At 40.8% G+C, this 15,376-nt stretch overlaps 2 protein-coding genes across 3 annotated transcripts in view; one reads left to right on the top strand and one right to left on the bottom strand.

The window, feature by feature from the left end:
- LOC122935965 (cytochrome P450 2K1-like) overlaps window positions 1-13,923 on the bottom strand; it is a 37,729-nt gene extending 23,806 nt beyond the window's left edge. Inside the window, exons 1-5 of one of the 2 annotated variants that reach the window (XM_044291933.1) lie at window positions 13,837-13,923; window positions 7,590-7,775; window positions 5,404-5,566; window positions 3,707-3,856; window positions 1,004-1,164 (exon numbers count right to left, since the gene is read on the bottom strand). In XM_044291933.1, the coding sequence (XP_044147868.1) occupies window positions 1,004-1,164; window positions 3,707-3,856; window positions 5,404-5,566; window positions 7,590-7,763 (648 nt within the window). In that variant the 5' untranslated portion in view covers window positions 7,764-7,775; window positions 13,837-13,923. Of the gene's footprint in view, window positions 1-1,003; window positions 1,165-3,706; window positions 3,857-5,403; window positions 5,567-7,589; window positions 7,776-10,274; window positions 10,327-13,836 lie in introns of those variants that run through there. The other variant, XM_044291935.1, reaches the window with a different exon arrangement.
- The window catches only part of LOC122935964 (cytochrome P450 2K4-like), a 92,048-nt gene continuing 88,201 nt past the window's right edge, over window positions 11,530-15,376 (top strand). The window contains exon 1 of the mRNA XM_044291932.1: window positions 11,530-11,589. The gene's annotated coding sequence lies outside the window, so the exon portion shown is untranslated. The remainder of the gene's footprint in view (window positions 11,590-15,376) is intronic.

Here is a 15,376-nt window from a genome sequence, read left to right as displayed (position 1 = left end):
AATGGGGAGGCACAGGAACAGGGAGAGGGTATTTGTGTACCACCCAGGAGATTAGCCAGCTCATCAAGGAGTGTGGACGATGTCCCCTTTTTCTAGAAGTCTTTTAGACATTTGTAAGTGCAGCTAAATCAGAATCCTCTTTTGGCTTTCCAGGATCAAGAGAATGGTAGTGGCAGCGGTGACGTAACTAGAACAGACTGGGCCTCCTCCCCCAGTAACTTCTTGGGAACCCCCTCCTCCGGGGCAAGACCCACTCATGTAGCTATTCAAGATCAGTCTCCCAGACCAGGCCAAGCAGCCGCTTTGTTTGTTTTCTACACATATATACTATATTTAATGTCAATTAACAGTATATAATGTTATTTTATAATACTGTTGAGGGGCCCTGACATAAAAATCTTTTAGTCCTCCTCCTGGGGGGATCCCATAGCTGCTTCCCCTGCTTTCACTATAGCTATGCTCCTGAGTGGGAGTACATAAAGTACAAAAAGAAGAAATATATTTAAATTTTCCTTTCGCAACCTTTGTAGCTTAAAATCTAATATAAAATGAATAATGAAACACAATATTAAAGGAATACAAGACTCCTTCTAACCAGTGTATGGTGTGGAGGGCCATTAAAACTAAAATCACTAAGTTACTAGCTTAACACATGCATCAGGTTATACAAGGATAATTAGACTATTGTTAACAGTTTTTTGTTCCGATTAATCAAAAATAAAGCTACTTTTCAGTGAGTCTCCATGGTTACAGACTACAAATAAGCCCTGTGTGTAGTCTGATCCTGCAGTCAAGTGTTACTCCATTCTCTCTGCTACGCTTCTGAAAACAACGGATAACCCACACAAATAGGGAATATAAAAGGGAGTATAGTTGCAGGTTCAGGTTAAACAAGGACACATACCGTAGCTCAACATAGCAGCTGTATACAGTACTTAAGAGGAAAACAGATTAAACCAAGATTATTTAGCACTTCATTTTGATAGATCAGACTGTAACTTACCCTGACCAGAGGACTCCCAAACAGTCTTATATTTTCATTAATTAAGTCCACAAGCTTTAGTATGGTCGGATCCTCATAATCAAATCTCTGACTGAGCAGTATGGCCACAATTATATTGGCTACAGCAGAATTTAAATTTTTCAGGTTATTAAAAGGTTTTCCTAGAAATAGAAAAAAATATATTTTTACAAAATTCCATTGGCTGTATCTATACAGTGGAAAATCCATTCTTTTGATGTTTCATCAGTGATGACCTCACATCATTTAGGGAGTTTTCTAGTACACAGAAACCTTTCTCTGAAACATTCATGAGAAGTTAACTTAAAGGGGTTATCAGACCTACTCGAAGATATTACAAATTTAGGCTTTAGTTTCTTGACATATGTCCTACTGTAAGTGCAATGAGACATCAGGTTCTTACTATCACTAAATGTGGTCCTGTCTCCTTGTGAAGGGCTTTTTGGAGCAAATCAATAAATTCTTATATGATAACATGGCTGACTACCCAAAGGTTTGTCTTCTTTTTGTCGACCCTGAGCTATTCCCTATTACATTGATGGAGCATTTGTTAATGAAGCTTAATACCCGGCTAGGAAGTTGGTCACCAGGTACTGCCCATAGTCTTTAATAAAAAAGACACTACCCTACAAAAGATGGATCTTTAAACACAGGAATACGGAAGCCAAGTTCTATAAGATATAGACAGGTGGACTCAGTTTTTGTCCACCAAGTTCTATAGGTACTATTTGTTTGATGAGTAACTCACTGGGTACACATTAATCTATTTGTAGTGTACTGTGTGGTTACTTGAATGTTGCATACTTCTTTTGTAGCCCCTAAGCATGAGACCATTAGTAGTCGTCAGCAGCCAAAAGCACCAGGACTAGTCCAAGACGTAATGGCCTGGTGGCTCCTTTGCAGCAAATACCAGATTATCATAGAGGAGTTAAAGGGTGAAAAACAGGGGTGTAGCAGGATAATACCTTTAGGTATAGCTCAAAGCCAAATTGTTTAGTTGGCACAGGGGGTCCACACCCACTGTCCGTAACACTTGTGCGTCAACTACAACTATTATTGTTGACTGATTCATTGAGAACATTTAATAAGACATTATTGTTGCTTAAAATGGAGGTAATCTGGCAAATCATTTTAATAACAAAAGTAATAAAAAAAAATCTATAGCATTTCTACCTTAAAAATAACTTTTTCATATGTTTCCATGTGACTAATCTGCAGAGAACAGAAGGTCAGCAAGCAGAAGTAATAGCTGGGCAAGGAATATTGCAACACAGCTTCTGATTAAAAAACACACAAGTATTTTATTTCACTCTTGAGAGGTACAATTCTTGCTGGTAATCACTCACTCTGTGTCACGGCCATGGCTATGACCGTGACTCTTCAACCGCATGCGTTGGTCAGCGGTTTGGTTTTGTTGTCAATCACAGGTGAGGGCAGTGGTATTTGCCTCACCTGTGGTTGCCGCTGACAACTCTAGTCTTGTGGCAGCTTTCCTGCTGTGCATGCGGTTGCACCTAGCAACCTCTATGTTAGGTGTCTGTGTGTTGTGTTCACTGTGTTGTATGTCTGTGTGCACTCTGTGTAGTATGTGTGGTGTGCACTGACACTCTTCCTGCACTGTGGTTGCCCGTGGCAACGTCTGGCTGTCTGTACATGTGGTGGCAGTGTCCCGGCCTCCGGGCTATCTCCCAGGACACGGTTGCCACCCATGTCGTTGCCAGCGACAACAACCACAGTGTCTTGCTACTGTTGGACACTTCCCCTTTATGTGAGTTTCCCTTCTGTGGTGCTGGAAGGGTTAACTCCCTTCCCAGTGTGTGTGTGATGTCACTGGGTGTGTCTGACTGTGGGGTGTGGCTTCTTGGCCTATATAGCCTGAGTGTTTGGCATGGCTCAGTAGGTTGCTTCAGTCAAGCTTGGCTGGAGCAGCCTCCTGTGCATATGACCTGCCAGTGAGAGCCACCCCTGTGGTCATAAAAGTATTGTCGTGTTGTTGATGTCTTTATGTGTGTGATGTTGTATGTTGTTCTGTTGGGACCTTCCTATGTTTTGGTGCAGCTCACGGTTCTGGATTCCTGTCTGCTCAGGGATCCAGTCAGCAAGGCTGTGGCAGGTTGGTGGAACTTGGTGTTCGCCTGCCATTCCCGTTAGGCTGTTTATGTCCCCCTTTTCCCAACAGCTTGGCCATTGAGACTCCTGCTCCTCCGTGCCAAGGAGGAGTAGGTCGTCTTACCCAGCTCCTATCTCAGGGATCTGCGGAGGGTAAGACAGGGCTCCGAGGTTCCTGCGCATGGGTCCTCCTACCTTAAAGGTCGGCCCATGCAGGTTAGGAGTTAGGGTCAGGGTAGGGATGCTGTAGGAGGTGACCTGCTCCCTATCCTGTTCTCATGGCTGAGTAGCCACTACAGCATCTGGCATCGCACGGCTGAGGGTTTCCCCCATCCTCAGCCGTGACACTCTGAGGTACAAGCTTTGTGTTTACTCTTTATAAGGGTTGTCCATGATTTATCTTCTTTTTAAAATCCCCTTCCATCAGGATACGTGAAGGGAATTATACTTTCCTGCCCCCAACTGCTTGGTTCTGGCTTCTTGGGTTCCGGACTGCCTTCTTTGCACTCCAACAACATGCCAAAAGCAGCATATGAGTGTGATTAAACACCCTTTAAGAAACTCATTAATATTCACCTTTATAGCTTCTGAATTTATGTACTAGAGACTCAGCCTCGTCAATAATTTTTTCTTCTATAGTCTTCTTCCCCATCCCATAATCTCGCAAGGTTGAGAGTGTGAATCTTCTCATCACTTTCCAGTTTTCCCCATTAGCCAGGATGACACCTAATTAAAACAAAGTTTTGTTACTTTTCTTAATAAGCAAGGCCATTTCTACAGCTGTAACATAAGTTGTCACCCAAACCCTTCAAAGATAAATCTGTATTCAGAAGTGAGATGTGGTTGGCCATAAATCTGGGTGACTTTTTCCATTGAAGCCAAACTTTGTGTCACACAATGAATTAAAGGTACTGAGCGAGACTGAGAATAGACCCTGCCAATGACCGCATCAGGTTGCTAGGCAACTGGATGCCTCATCCTCTGCTGCTCCAGCTCCTGTCTTCCACCTTGCTTGATCTGGTCATGGCTCTCCTACTCTGCCCAGTTGGCTATCCTGGCCTGGATACTTGGTGATGGGTAGCTAAGGTAATCGGCAACTAAAGACGGCCTAAGACCTCAAGGCCTATACAAAAGGCAACCAGACTCCTTGCCTTGCCTGCTGATTTGGTTTTATACTCTTTGCACATTCCTGTTGCTTCTGATCCTGATTCCTGATCTTAACTGACCATGATCCAAATCACAGCTCTTTTTCCAGATATTGTTTTTCTCTCACCCTTGAGATTTTTTACCTGGTACCTGTTGTTCTTACCCTTCATTTTGATCCTGACTACACTCCCATTTCATATTTTCCTTGTGATGAACATTGGCTACATTCCTGACTACCTTGGACAGGTGTTATCAGCACTACTGCAATCAATCCATGACTATTCTGGGGACTGTGACCAGGGAATATTCCCTCTGCAAAGTCAGTCCATCTCTACTTATGAGGGCTAAGTATTAAGACCATGAGATCGTTTAGCTTCTGCAGCCCCCTGTCTAGCCAGCACCATACAGACTGCAGCTTAGAGAATATACATATCCTTTAGCTGATAATAACACTTACTTTGCAACTAGTACTTCCTACTAAGTTATATGTATATATTGTAAGTAGGTACTGAGGGAATTGATTGTCCCAAATAAAAAAAAAAAATGGAAACTGAAAAGTTGCCAAAAGTTTACATATAGAGCCCATTTGCTGCCAAATGACTATCAGTAGCCAAACTACAGATGTGTCTGTTTTTAGCTTTGCTAAAATGTATCCCCAGCTATGCGATATGAGATAACCAGCTTTTTTTTTTTTTTTTTTTTTATATATGACTTTGTAGCACTGTGTCATGGGATGTCTATACTATATAAGGCTACTTTCACACCTCCAGTGTGAAACTCCGACATGGCTGTTACGGCAAACAAGCTGACAATTGTCTATCGGAATCCATACGGACCTCCATCTGGATCTCGTTATACTGAATGGGGCTGGGGGATATTCCAGCTGCATCCGGCAGTGCCGGATCTGGAGAATTCTGGTAGGCTGTTTTCTGCCAGAACAGCCTACCGGAATTCAAACTGGAGAAAAGTTGCTTTTGTCTGTGTCACCTCTCAGTGGCTGCAATGTGAGCTGCAGCCTGTCAAGTTTTTTTTTGACATGCTGCAATATTGTATTGAAATTGTTTCTTGAGACATTAAAGTCCTTAACTAAATCTAAGAAAAGGTAAGGTGAACAGGTTTGTACTTACCATGATCCTTGGTGGTTGTAGAAAACAAGTTTGATTTAGGCCTGTCCACAAACTTATCTCCATGGTTGATCAGGGCATCTTTGATGGTATCGTAACCACATAAGACAACTATCTTTGACAAGCCTATCTGGATGCTGAAGACTGTGCCATACTTTTTTGACAACTGTGCAAACAAGATTGAAAAGATGAAAATAAGTCCTCATACACATGACTGTGAGTGTTTTGCTGTCTGCAAACTGCAGATCCAGAAAACGTGTTCACACCACGAAACTATTGACTTGAAAGGGTCTGTGGTCTGCATGTCCTGGTGAAGTATAGGACTAGTGTTGATCAAGCATGCTTGGTTGAACACCAGTTCGACTCAAGCATCGCTATGCTCAGCATATCACGGAGTTCGGCCGAACACTGCATGTGCTTGAGTCAGTGCATTTAAATGTAATTTAGCATCTATTTCTGAAAAGTTTCTGCCAGGATTTGAACTCCCAACCTCTTATAAATTAAAGGCAAGGACCTTATCTACTCAGCTACAAAGCTAAATGCTAAACTATATTATGGCTAAAAACATCAGTAGTAGTTTCCCACATATTATTCATTTATATATATTAGATGTATGAATATATATATTTATTTTAGTAATTACACATTTATTTGTGCCATACATTTTTTACAATTAGTAACATTTTTTTTAAATATAATCTCCATTTGTGAAATGTTTCTGACAGAATTCAAACTCCCAACCATGGACAATAGAGGCAAGGATGTTAACCACTACAATAAGTCTTCTGCTGAATAGGAATACTCACTACATCAGAAACTACTATGAGTTTTTTTTTACACAGTTTAGCATTCAGCTTTATAGCTAAGTGGATAAGGGCCTTGCCTATGCTGGCTGAAACATTTCAGAAATAGAGATTAAATTTAAATATTTTATATATTTTTTAGTAATTGTAAAAAAATGTATGGCACAAAATAAATGTGTAATTACTAATATATATATATATATATATATATATATATATATATACACATAGACAAAAATCATACTTCTGATATATATGAATGCATAATATGTGGGAAACTACTACTGATGTTTTTAGCTATAATGCATTTACATATATTGTAATAAATTATAAATATATAATAATATATTATGGCTATAAACACACATTTTATATATATATATATATATATATATATATATATACTTCCGCCAGGACTCAAACGTCCAACCTTGTACATTAGAGGGAAGAACGTTAACCACTACACTATAGAGTTGCATGTTAACCTGCACAGAAATATAAAATAAGGCTTCTGCTAAATAAGAATACTCCCTACATTAGAAACGTCTATGAGGTTTGTCTGACACAGTTAACATTCTGCATTATAGCTGAGTGGAAAAGGATCTTGCCTCTAATGTAGAGTGTTGGGAGTTCAAATCCTGGCAGAAGCTTTTCAGAAATTAGATTTAAATACACTGGCGTGTTCCCAAGAACTGACTCCATAGATGAATATAGCTATATATGGAGTCAGAGTAGGGACTCCTAAGCTGAACTAGAGTCCAGACACCCTCCCCTCTTCAGAGCAGGGGGTGCCTGGTTTAATGCTCAGGTTCTTCTATTGTGCTTGGGTGCCCGGTAGAACACCTGAGCATCGCAAAGTGTTCTACTCGAGCACACAAGCACTTTGGTGCTCAATCAACACTATGTAGAACATGTCCTTTCTTTTGTGGTGAGTCTACATGAATGAGGAATTCTTAATGCTATTCATTAATTTCTATGGAAGTTGTGAAAATAGCCAGTTGAGTGTGCACAGCTATTTATGGAAGTCGTATAGAAATGAATGGAGAGTGCACTGTGCAAACGCGGCCACCACTCTATTCACTTCTATAGCACTTCCGGAGACAGCTGAACCAGAACTCAGCTATTTTCATAAACATGAATAGAGGGCAGCAGCACATAAACAGCTGTTCTCTGTCCACTTTGGGTATCCCATTGTAGAGATAGTTGCTGGTCCCAGAGGTGGGATCCACAGCAATCAGACTGGTGGCATATCCTAGCGATATGCCACCAATGTCTCAGATGACACAACCCTTTTAAATCTAAGAGACACAACGTCCAGAGTCTCCATTTTCCTGAAAGCCATCTGTCAAGTGCATAATCCTGATTATTTAATAAGTTACACATTACCTGCACAAATGTCTTATAGGGTTTTGACATGTCAATGCTTAGGATATTTCCAATGATCGGTAAGGGTATTGGTCCAGGAGGAAAATTTTTGGGAATTCCTTGATTCCATTTTCTTGACACAACGATAACAAATAAGATGACAAGGACAGAGAGGGCAATTGTGATGGGGTCCATAGCAAACCTCTTCTGAAAACCATGAGAAAAAAGGTTTTAAAGACAATGGATTACTACCAAGGGAAGGAAAATAACCTGTAGTATAGTATTTATGTGGCAGAAGTTGGGACTTTATTCTTGATGCATATGTTGGGAAATTTCCCTTGTGTACAGGTGTGAACACTTCCTGATGTCATACGGTGATCAGCTTGTCAAAAGAACATGATTTTTTGATACTTTGTCATGAGATGTCTATTATATATGTTTCTATGGGTGGCCGGCCTGTCGCTATGTTGTGAATTGCAGCCTATCAATAATTTTTGCTAGCACATTGCGATGTTATGTTGAGTGTTGTGTGTTGTGTTGTCATGAAAATTTGCAATTTTTTATCAAATTAGCTATACGGTGAAGGTGGACACATCTGTATATGTGGAATACAACCTCCCAAATGTGAACAGAAACAAATTACTTAATCTGCATCATGATAATTCTTTGAGTCATATAGATTACGTTGGTAAACACATTATAGTAACATAGTTTATAAGGCCGGAAAAAAAGACATCTGTCCATCCAGTTTGGCCTGTTATCCTGCAAGTTGATCCAGAGGAAAGCAAAAAAAAAAAACTGTGAGGTAGAAGCCAATTTTCCCCACTTAAGGGGGAAAAAAATCCTTCTCGACTCCAATCAGGCAATAAGAATAACTCCCTGGATCAACGATATCTCTCTAGTAGCTATAGCCTGTAATATTATTACACTCCAGAAATACATCCAGGCCCCTCTTGAATTCCTTTATTGTACTCACCATCACCACCTCCTCAGGCAGAGAGCTCCATAGTCTCACTGCTCTTACCGTAAAGAATCCTCTTCTATGTTTGTGTACAAACCTTCTTTCCTCCAGACACAGAGGATGTCCCCTTGTCACAGTCACAGTCCTGGGAATAAATAGATGATGGGAGGGATCTCTGTACTGACCCCTGATATATTTATATATAGTAATTTGATCTCCCCTCAGTCGTCTTTTTTCTAACATAATTAACCCTAATTTTGATATTCTTTTAGGGTACTGTAATCCCCCCATTCCAGTTATTACTTTAGTTGCCCTCCTCTGAACCCTCTCCAGCTCTGCTATATCTGCCTTGTTCACAGAAGCCCAGAACTGTACAAAGTACTCCATGTGTGGTCTGACTAATGATTTGTAAAGTGGTAGGACTATGTGTAACATCCCAGAGTTATGTTACAAAACTTTTTTACCCCTCTACAATCTGTAAAGTGTATCTGCATTGTTACCCTGTGTAAATTAACATCACATTCTCACAAATGTGCATTTTCTAAACCCTTGTTAAATGTATTTGCTGTAATTTTCATGTTCACCAGCAGGTGGCAGCAATGTTTAGCAGGGACTTAGTAACAGTTTAGCATATCTAGACTGGAATAGTACATTCCAGTTTAGCTCCCTCCTCTTTGAGGAGGTGTGGAATGTTCCCACATCCTGCCTCATGGGTGGAGAAGGAAGTTCAGTTAGTGTGCCAGCCACCACGGCTAGGGGAAGGCTGTGCAAGTAGGAGCTCCCAGTTCTAGGGATGCCAGACCAGGATTGTGTCTCGGCTTAGACCAAAGATCATCATTCCCAGCCTGAGCCCTTCAGCCTCAGCTGGTGACAAGCAAGCAGCCACCTCCAGAACTCCAGGAAGAACCATACCCTGTGAGCTAAGTGTGAGTACCGTCCAGAAACCAGGAGAAGCCAAATTCCTCCTCAGCTAGTCAGTCCCATATACAGCAGAGGATAGAGCAGAAGATAGTAATTCCTGCCATATTCTCCAGGCATATGATAGAAGCAGAAGACAGATTCCTGCCATACATTGCCAATACCTGCTGGGATCAAAGACTATTGCTGTATCTCACATGGATTACTGCTGCATCAAGTAAAGACTAGTTTGGAACTTTATGACAAGTCTAGATCTCATTTACTGCTTCCAAATCCCTCAATTACTCCTACTAGCAACTCTCATTTTATTGCAAGTGAGCCAGGATCCAGGAGTCCAGCCGTACCCAGGTAGGAGACACCATTGACACTATTGCCACTTTCACACAGAGACATTACACCACTCTGGCATTCCTAACCTGGTACGTGAGTTGCAACACCTAAAAGGGCCCTGTGTTAGTACCCTGCGCACGCTGCTATTGGCGTCACAAACAAAAACTCTTAACTATCATTTACACCTGACCCAGTCATTGCATATTATAGCGTCAGTGTGCATTATTCCAATCTGGCTTACTGCATATGTTCTAATCAAGGGCATCTATGCCCCTTCTGATGCAACCTATTATCTTATTTTCTACAGCTTAGTTTGCTGTTCACTAAAATTCCTAGGTCCTTTTCCATGTCAGTGTTACCCAGTGTTTTACCATTTATGTGAATATGCACAAAGAAAAGTCCAGCTCACCCAATTCTTCAAACACCTGCGTGCACGGAAAAGGCTGGCAAGCCCATATATTCTTGATAAGAAAGCACAATGAAATTCCAGCACTCACGATTTTGGTAGCTAAAATCTTCGTCTTTTATTCAGGCAGTAGACATATAAACAGGACATCCACCCACAAGTGCAGCAACCTTGACGCGTTTCGAACAGTAGTTCTTAGTCGTAACAATGAGCAGTGTCTTCTCTGGCACCTTTATACCAGTCTGAACTAAAAAATTTGATTGCTTTCCCCTTACCTGAGGGGTGGGGGAGTGTAGGAGGCAGGGAACATTTTAACCTCTTGTTTTCCAGGTGAGGCACTGCTCATGTGTTTCACAATAGAAAATTCATGCATCTATACAAAGTCACTGATTATTACAAAAATTTGTATTGAGAAATAACCATTAAATAAAAACAGTGAACATATTTTCACGATGCGAATAATTCACACATATATCCAATCAAATCTTATATTAATTGTAATTCTATGGGGGTGATGTATATCCTAAAATGTGTAGCCTGTGACATGTTATATGTGGGATGTACCACTAGAAAATTTAAGGTCCGAATTCTGGAGCACCTCAACTACATAAAAAATCTGCATAGTGTGAACACATCCAATGCGGCTAAACACTTTATTTGCAAACACGAAAGCCAGGTGCGCAATTTCAAAGCCTTTGCAATTGAACAGGTGAAATTACCTAACAGAGGAGGAGATTTTAAACGTTTAGTGAGACTCAGAGAGGCTTTTTGGATTTTTAAGTTGAATACCAGACATCCAAATGGCCTCAATAAGAAAAATGAACTTATGTATTTCTACTAACTCATGACTCTCCTATTTTTTCACTTTTTTTCATCATAGCTATGTATGCATTTTTTCAATTCAATCAAGAGCAGTAATAGAGAAAAAGGATCCATGCCAGAATTAGCAACACAGCACTAACATATGTGGATCCATACAAATAAGCTGGCTATATATAACCAATATGGTGTTCTGATGCTATCCTGACAATTGACATTCTTTGACAATTTTAATATGTTCACTGTTTTTATTTAATGGTTATTTCTCAATACAAATTTTTGTAATAATCAGTGACTTTGTATAGATGCATGAATTTTCTATTGTGAAACACATGAGCAGTGCCTCACCTGGAAAACAAGAGGTTAAAATGTTCCCTGCCTCCTACACTCCCCCACCCCTCAGGTGAGGGGAAAGCAATCACATTTTTTAGTTCAGACTGGTATAAAGGTGCCAGAGGAGACACTGCTCATTGTTACGACTAAGAACTACTGTTCAAAACGCGTCAAGGTTGCTGCACTTGTGGGTGGATGTCCTGTTTATATGTCTACTGCCTGAATAAAAGACGAAGATTTTAGCTACCAAAATCGTGAGTGCTGTAATTTCATTGTGCTTTTTTACCATTTAGTATGTACTGGTGACTTGCATTATTCCTTCCCATGTGCATAACCTTACAGTTGTCAGTGTTAAACCTCATCTGCCACTTCTCTGCCCAAGCCTCTAATCTATCCAGATCCCTTTGTATATTGTCCTCTTCCATGTTAATTACTTTACACAGTTTAGTGTCATCTGCAAAAATTAATATTTTACTATGCAAGCCTTCTACAAGATCATTAATAAATATATTGAAGAGAATAGGGCCCAATACTGACCCCTGAGGTACTCCACTAGTGACCCAATCTGAGTGTGTACCGTTAATAACCACCCTCTGTTTTCTATCACTGAGCCAGTCACTTACCCACATACAGACATTTTCTCCCAGTCCGAGCATTCTCATTTTATATACTAACCTTTCATGCGGTTCAGTGTCAAATGCTTTGGAGAAGTCCAGATATACGACATCCATTGATTCACCGCTGTCAATTCTAGAACTTACCTCCTCATAGAAACATAGAGATTAAATTAGTTTGACATGACCAATCCCTCATGAAGCCATGCTGAAATGGTGTTATTTGCTTATTTTCATTGGGGTACTTCAAGACAGCAACTCTTAGAAAACCTTCAAACAGTTTACCCACAACAGATGTTAAACTTACCAGCCTATAGTTTTCGGGCTCTGTTTTTGGACCCTTTTTGAATATTGGCACCATATTTGCTATGTACCAATCCTGTGGAAGACTCCCTGTCAGTATAGAGTTCTTAAATATCAGAAATAAGGGTCTGGCTACGACATTACTTACATATTTTAGGATAGGGGGGTGTATGCCCTCTGGTCCTGGCGATTTGTCTATTTTAATCTTTTTAAGATGCCGCTGTACAGTTTATTTTCCTCAGTAAATACAGTGGAGAAAAAAATATTTAATAGCTTTGCTTTCTCTTCATCGCTCTCTGCGATTCCCCCATCATTTCTCTGTAAAGGGCCGACAGCTTCAGATTTATACTTTTTACCATTTATATAATTGAAGAACATTTTAGGGTTAGTTTTGCTTTCTTTGGCAAATAATCTCTCAGTCTCTAGTTTGGCAGTTTTTTTTTTTTTTTTACATGTTCTATTTTTTCCTCTTTTAGTTTTTCAGTGTTTTCTCGCTACCCTCCTGTTTTAGTGATTTAAATGCTTTCTTTTTGTCATTTACTGCTTTCTTTACAGTTCTATTTATCCACATTGTATGAACTTAGTTGGCTAAATTTAGCTTTTTTGAAGTTTAGTATTTTTATTTCTCCCTGAAGAAACACTCTTTTGAATGACAATTGGAAGGTTATTACTTTATGGTCACTATTTCCTAGGTGTCCTCCAACCTGCACATCTGTTGTTCTGTAAGGTCTATTGGTAATACTAAGTCCAGTATGGTTGTCCCACTAGTCGGGTCCTGAATCAGTTGGGAAAGGTAACTGTTTTTGGTTATTGCCAAGTTTTGACTATGTTAAAGATAATACAAACAGATTAGTTCTGAATGGATGCATGCGGTTGTTTTATCGGTTCGGATCCGTCTGTGCATATCCATGACGGATCAGCCCAAAACGCGAGTGTGAAAGTAGCCTTAGACAAGACTTTACATAAAGGCAGACCCCTCCCCCTCTCTGGTTTTGGCGATCCTTTCTAAACAGACTGTAACCCTGTACATTAACTGCCCAGTCATAGCTATCATCCAGCCATGTCTCAGTTATTCCCACTATGTCATAGTCCTCCTCACACATCACTAATTCCAGCTCCCCAGTTTTATTAGTCAGGCTTCTGGCATTAGTATACATACATTTGAGAGGTTTATGTATATTTTCTACCCTACACCTTTCCTTCTGAACTGTTCTAGTCCCTCCTTCCATTCCTCCCCCAGTCCCACTACCTTTCCCCCAGTCTCTATCTGCACTATCTTCCCATCCTATAACGTAATTACCCTCCCCCCCCCCCAGTACCTAGTTTAAACACTCCTCCAACCAAGTTTAACATTATTGTATAATCTAATTGCAAGTTCAACTTTGCCACACCTGGTATGTATAATATATAGTAATATAAAATTAGCAACGCTTGTGAACATTTCCAGTACACAGGTAGTCAGATACAGAGCGCCCAGAAAACTCATATTGGGGTCAATGCTACATTGACATTAAGTATGTTATATCTTATCACATTATGGAATAGTTCTATGTCTAATGATAATAGGAAAATATGATTCCTTACTTTAAGTACTATAGATGGCGGGGGCTACACCAAGAGCTGGACAAGTCTGCACTTCTTTGCCAAGAGCCGTGTGCTTACTGATTATAAACTCCAGGGCAATGTTTAACTCCTGTAATGATTAACCGTGGACCTCAGCTCCACTAACCGTCTTAAATTACCAGCAGGGAAGAATAATGACATTGTTATTGCTGGCATGTGGAAACTCAATGCTGAGCTATTTAGGGGAAGCCATGAACATAAATGATACAATTATTCCACCAGGGGGCACTCCCTGCATAAGTAATTCAGAATTGAGTTAATCTCCCACTGCATCAACCACTAGGCTAGCTTCTCTTCGTGTATGTAAGCTCTTTTGGACAGGGATCTCTCTCCAGTAGAGTGTAAGCTCTTTCAGACAGGGTACTCTCTCCCATAGAGTGTACGCTCATACAGGCAGGGTCCACTCTCCCGTAGAGTGTAAGCTCTTATGGGCAGGGACTTCTCTTCTGTAGAACGTAAGCTCTTATGGGTAGGTACCTCTCTTCTGTAGAGTGCAAGTTCTTTTGGAAGTTAACCTCTCTCCTGTAGAGTGTAAACTCTCATTGACAGGGATCTCTCTCCACTAAAGTGTAATCTCTTATAGGCAGGGATCTCTCTCCTGTTGAGTGTAAGCTCTTATGGGCAGGGTCCTCTCTCCTGTAGAGTGTAATTTCTTATGTGCGGGGACTCCTCTCCAGTAGAGTGTAAGGTTTTATGGGCAGAGACCTCTCTACTATAGAGTGTAAGCTCTTATGGGCAGGGTCCTCTCTACTGTAGAGTATGGACTCTTGTAAGCAGGGTGCTCTTTCCTCTACAGTGCAAGCTCTTGTGGATAGGGACCTCTCTCCTGTAGAGTGTAAGCCTCTTATGGATAGGGTCCTGTCTCCTGTAGAGTGTAAGCTGTTTTGGACATGGTCCTCTATCCTCTAGAGTGTAAGCACTTATGGATAGGGCCCTGTCTCCTGTAGAGTGTAAGCTGTTATGGGGAGGGACGTCTCTCCTGTAGAGTGTAAGCTCTTATAGACTGGGTCCTTTATCCTGTAAAGTGTAAGCTCTTATGTGTAGGAACCTCTCTGCTGGGGAGTGTAAGCTTTTATGGGCAATTACCTCTCTCCTGTAGAGTGTAAGCGCTTATGGTCAAGGACCTCTCTCCTGTATAGTGTAAGCTCGTATGGGCAGGGACATCTTTCCTCTATAGTGCAAGCTGTTATGGGCAATGACTTCTATCCTGTAGAGTGTAAGCTTGTATGAGTAGAGCCCTCTCTCATTTAGAGTGTAAGCTCTTATAGGCAGGGATCTCTCCCCTGTAGAGTGTAAGCTGTTATCGGCAGGGTCCTTTCTCCTGTAGAATGTAAACTCTCATGGGCAGGGTCAGAGCAAGCTCTTATGGGCAGGGTCTCCACACTGTTGCACTCTAAAGTGGCAAGAAAAATAGTCTGGCTTAGCAGGAAGGGAAGATTTTAGAAGGAGGGACAAAGCCTATTGTAACAGCAGCTGCTGTGCGCCATTGTTCCCCTGCTTA

The sequence above is a fragment of the Bufo gargarizans genome, chromosome 4 (genome assembly GCF_014858855.1).
Source record: "Bufo gargarizans isolate SCDJY-AF-19 chromosome 4, ASM1485885v1, whole genome shotgun sequence".
Lineage (NCBI taxonomy): Eukaryota > Metazoa > Chordata > Amphibia > Anura > Bufonidae > Bufo > Bufo gargarizans.
The sequence above is the reverse complement of the archived record's forward strand: the minus strand, read 5'-3'. Positions and strand labels throughout refer to the sequence as shown.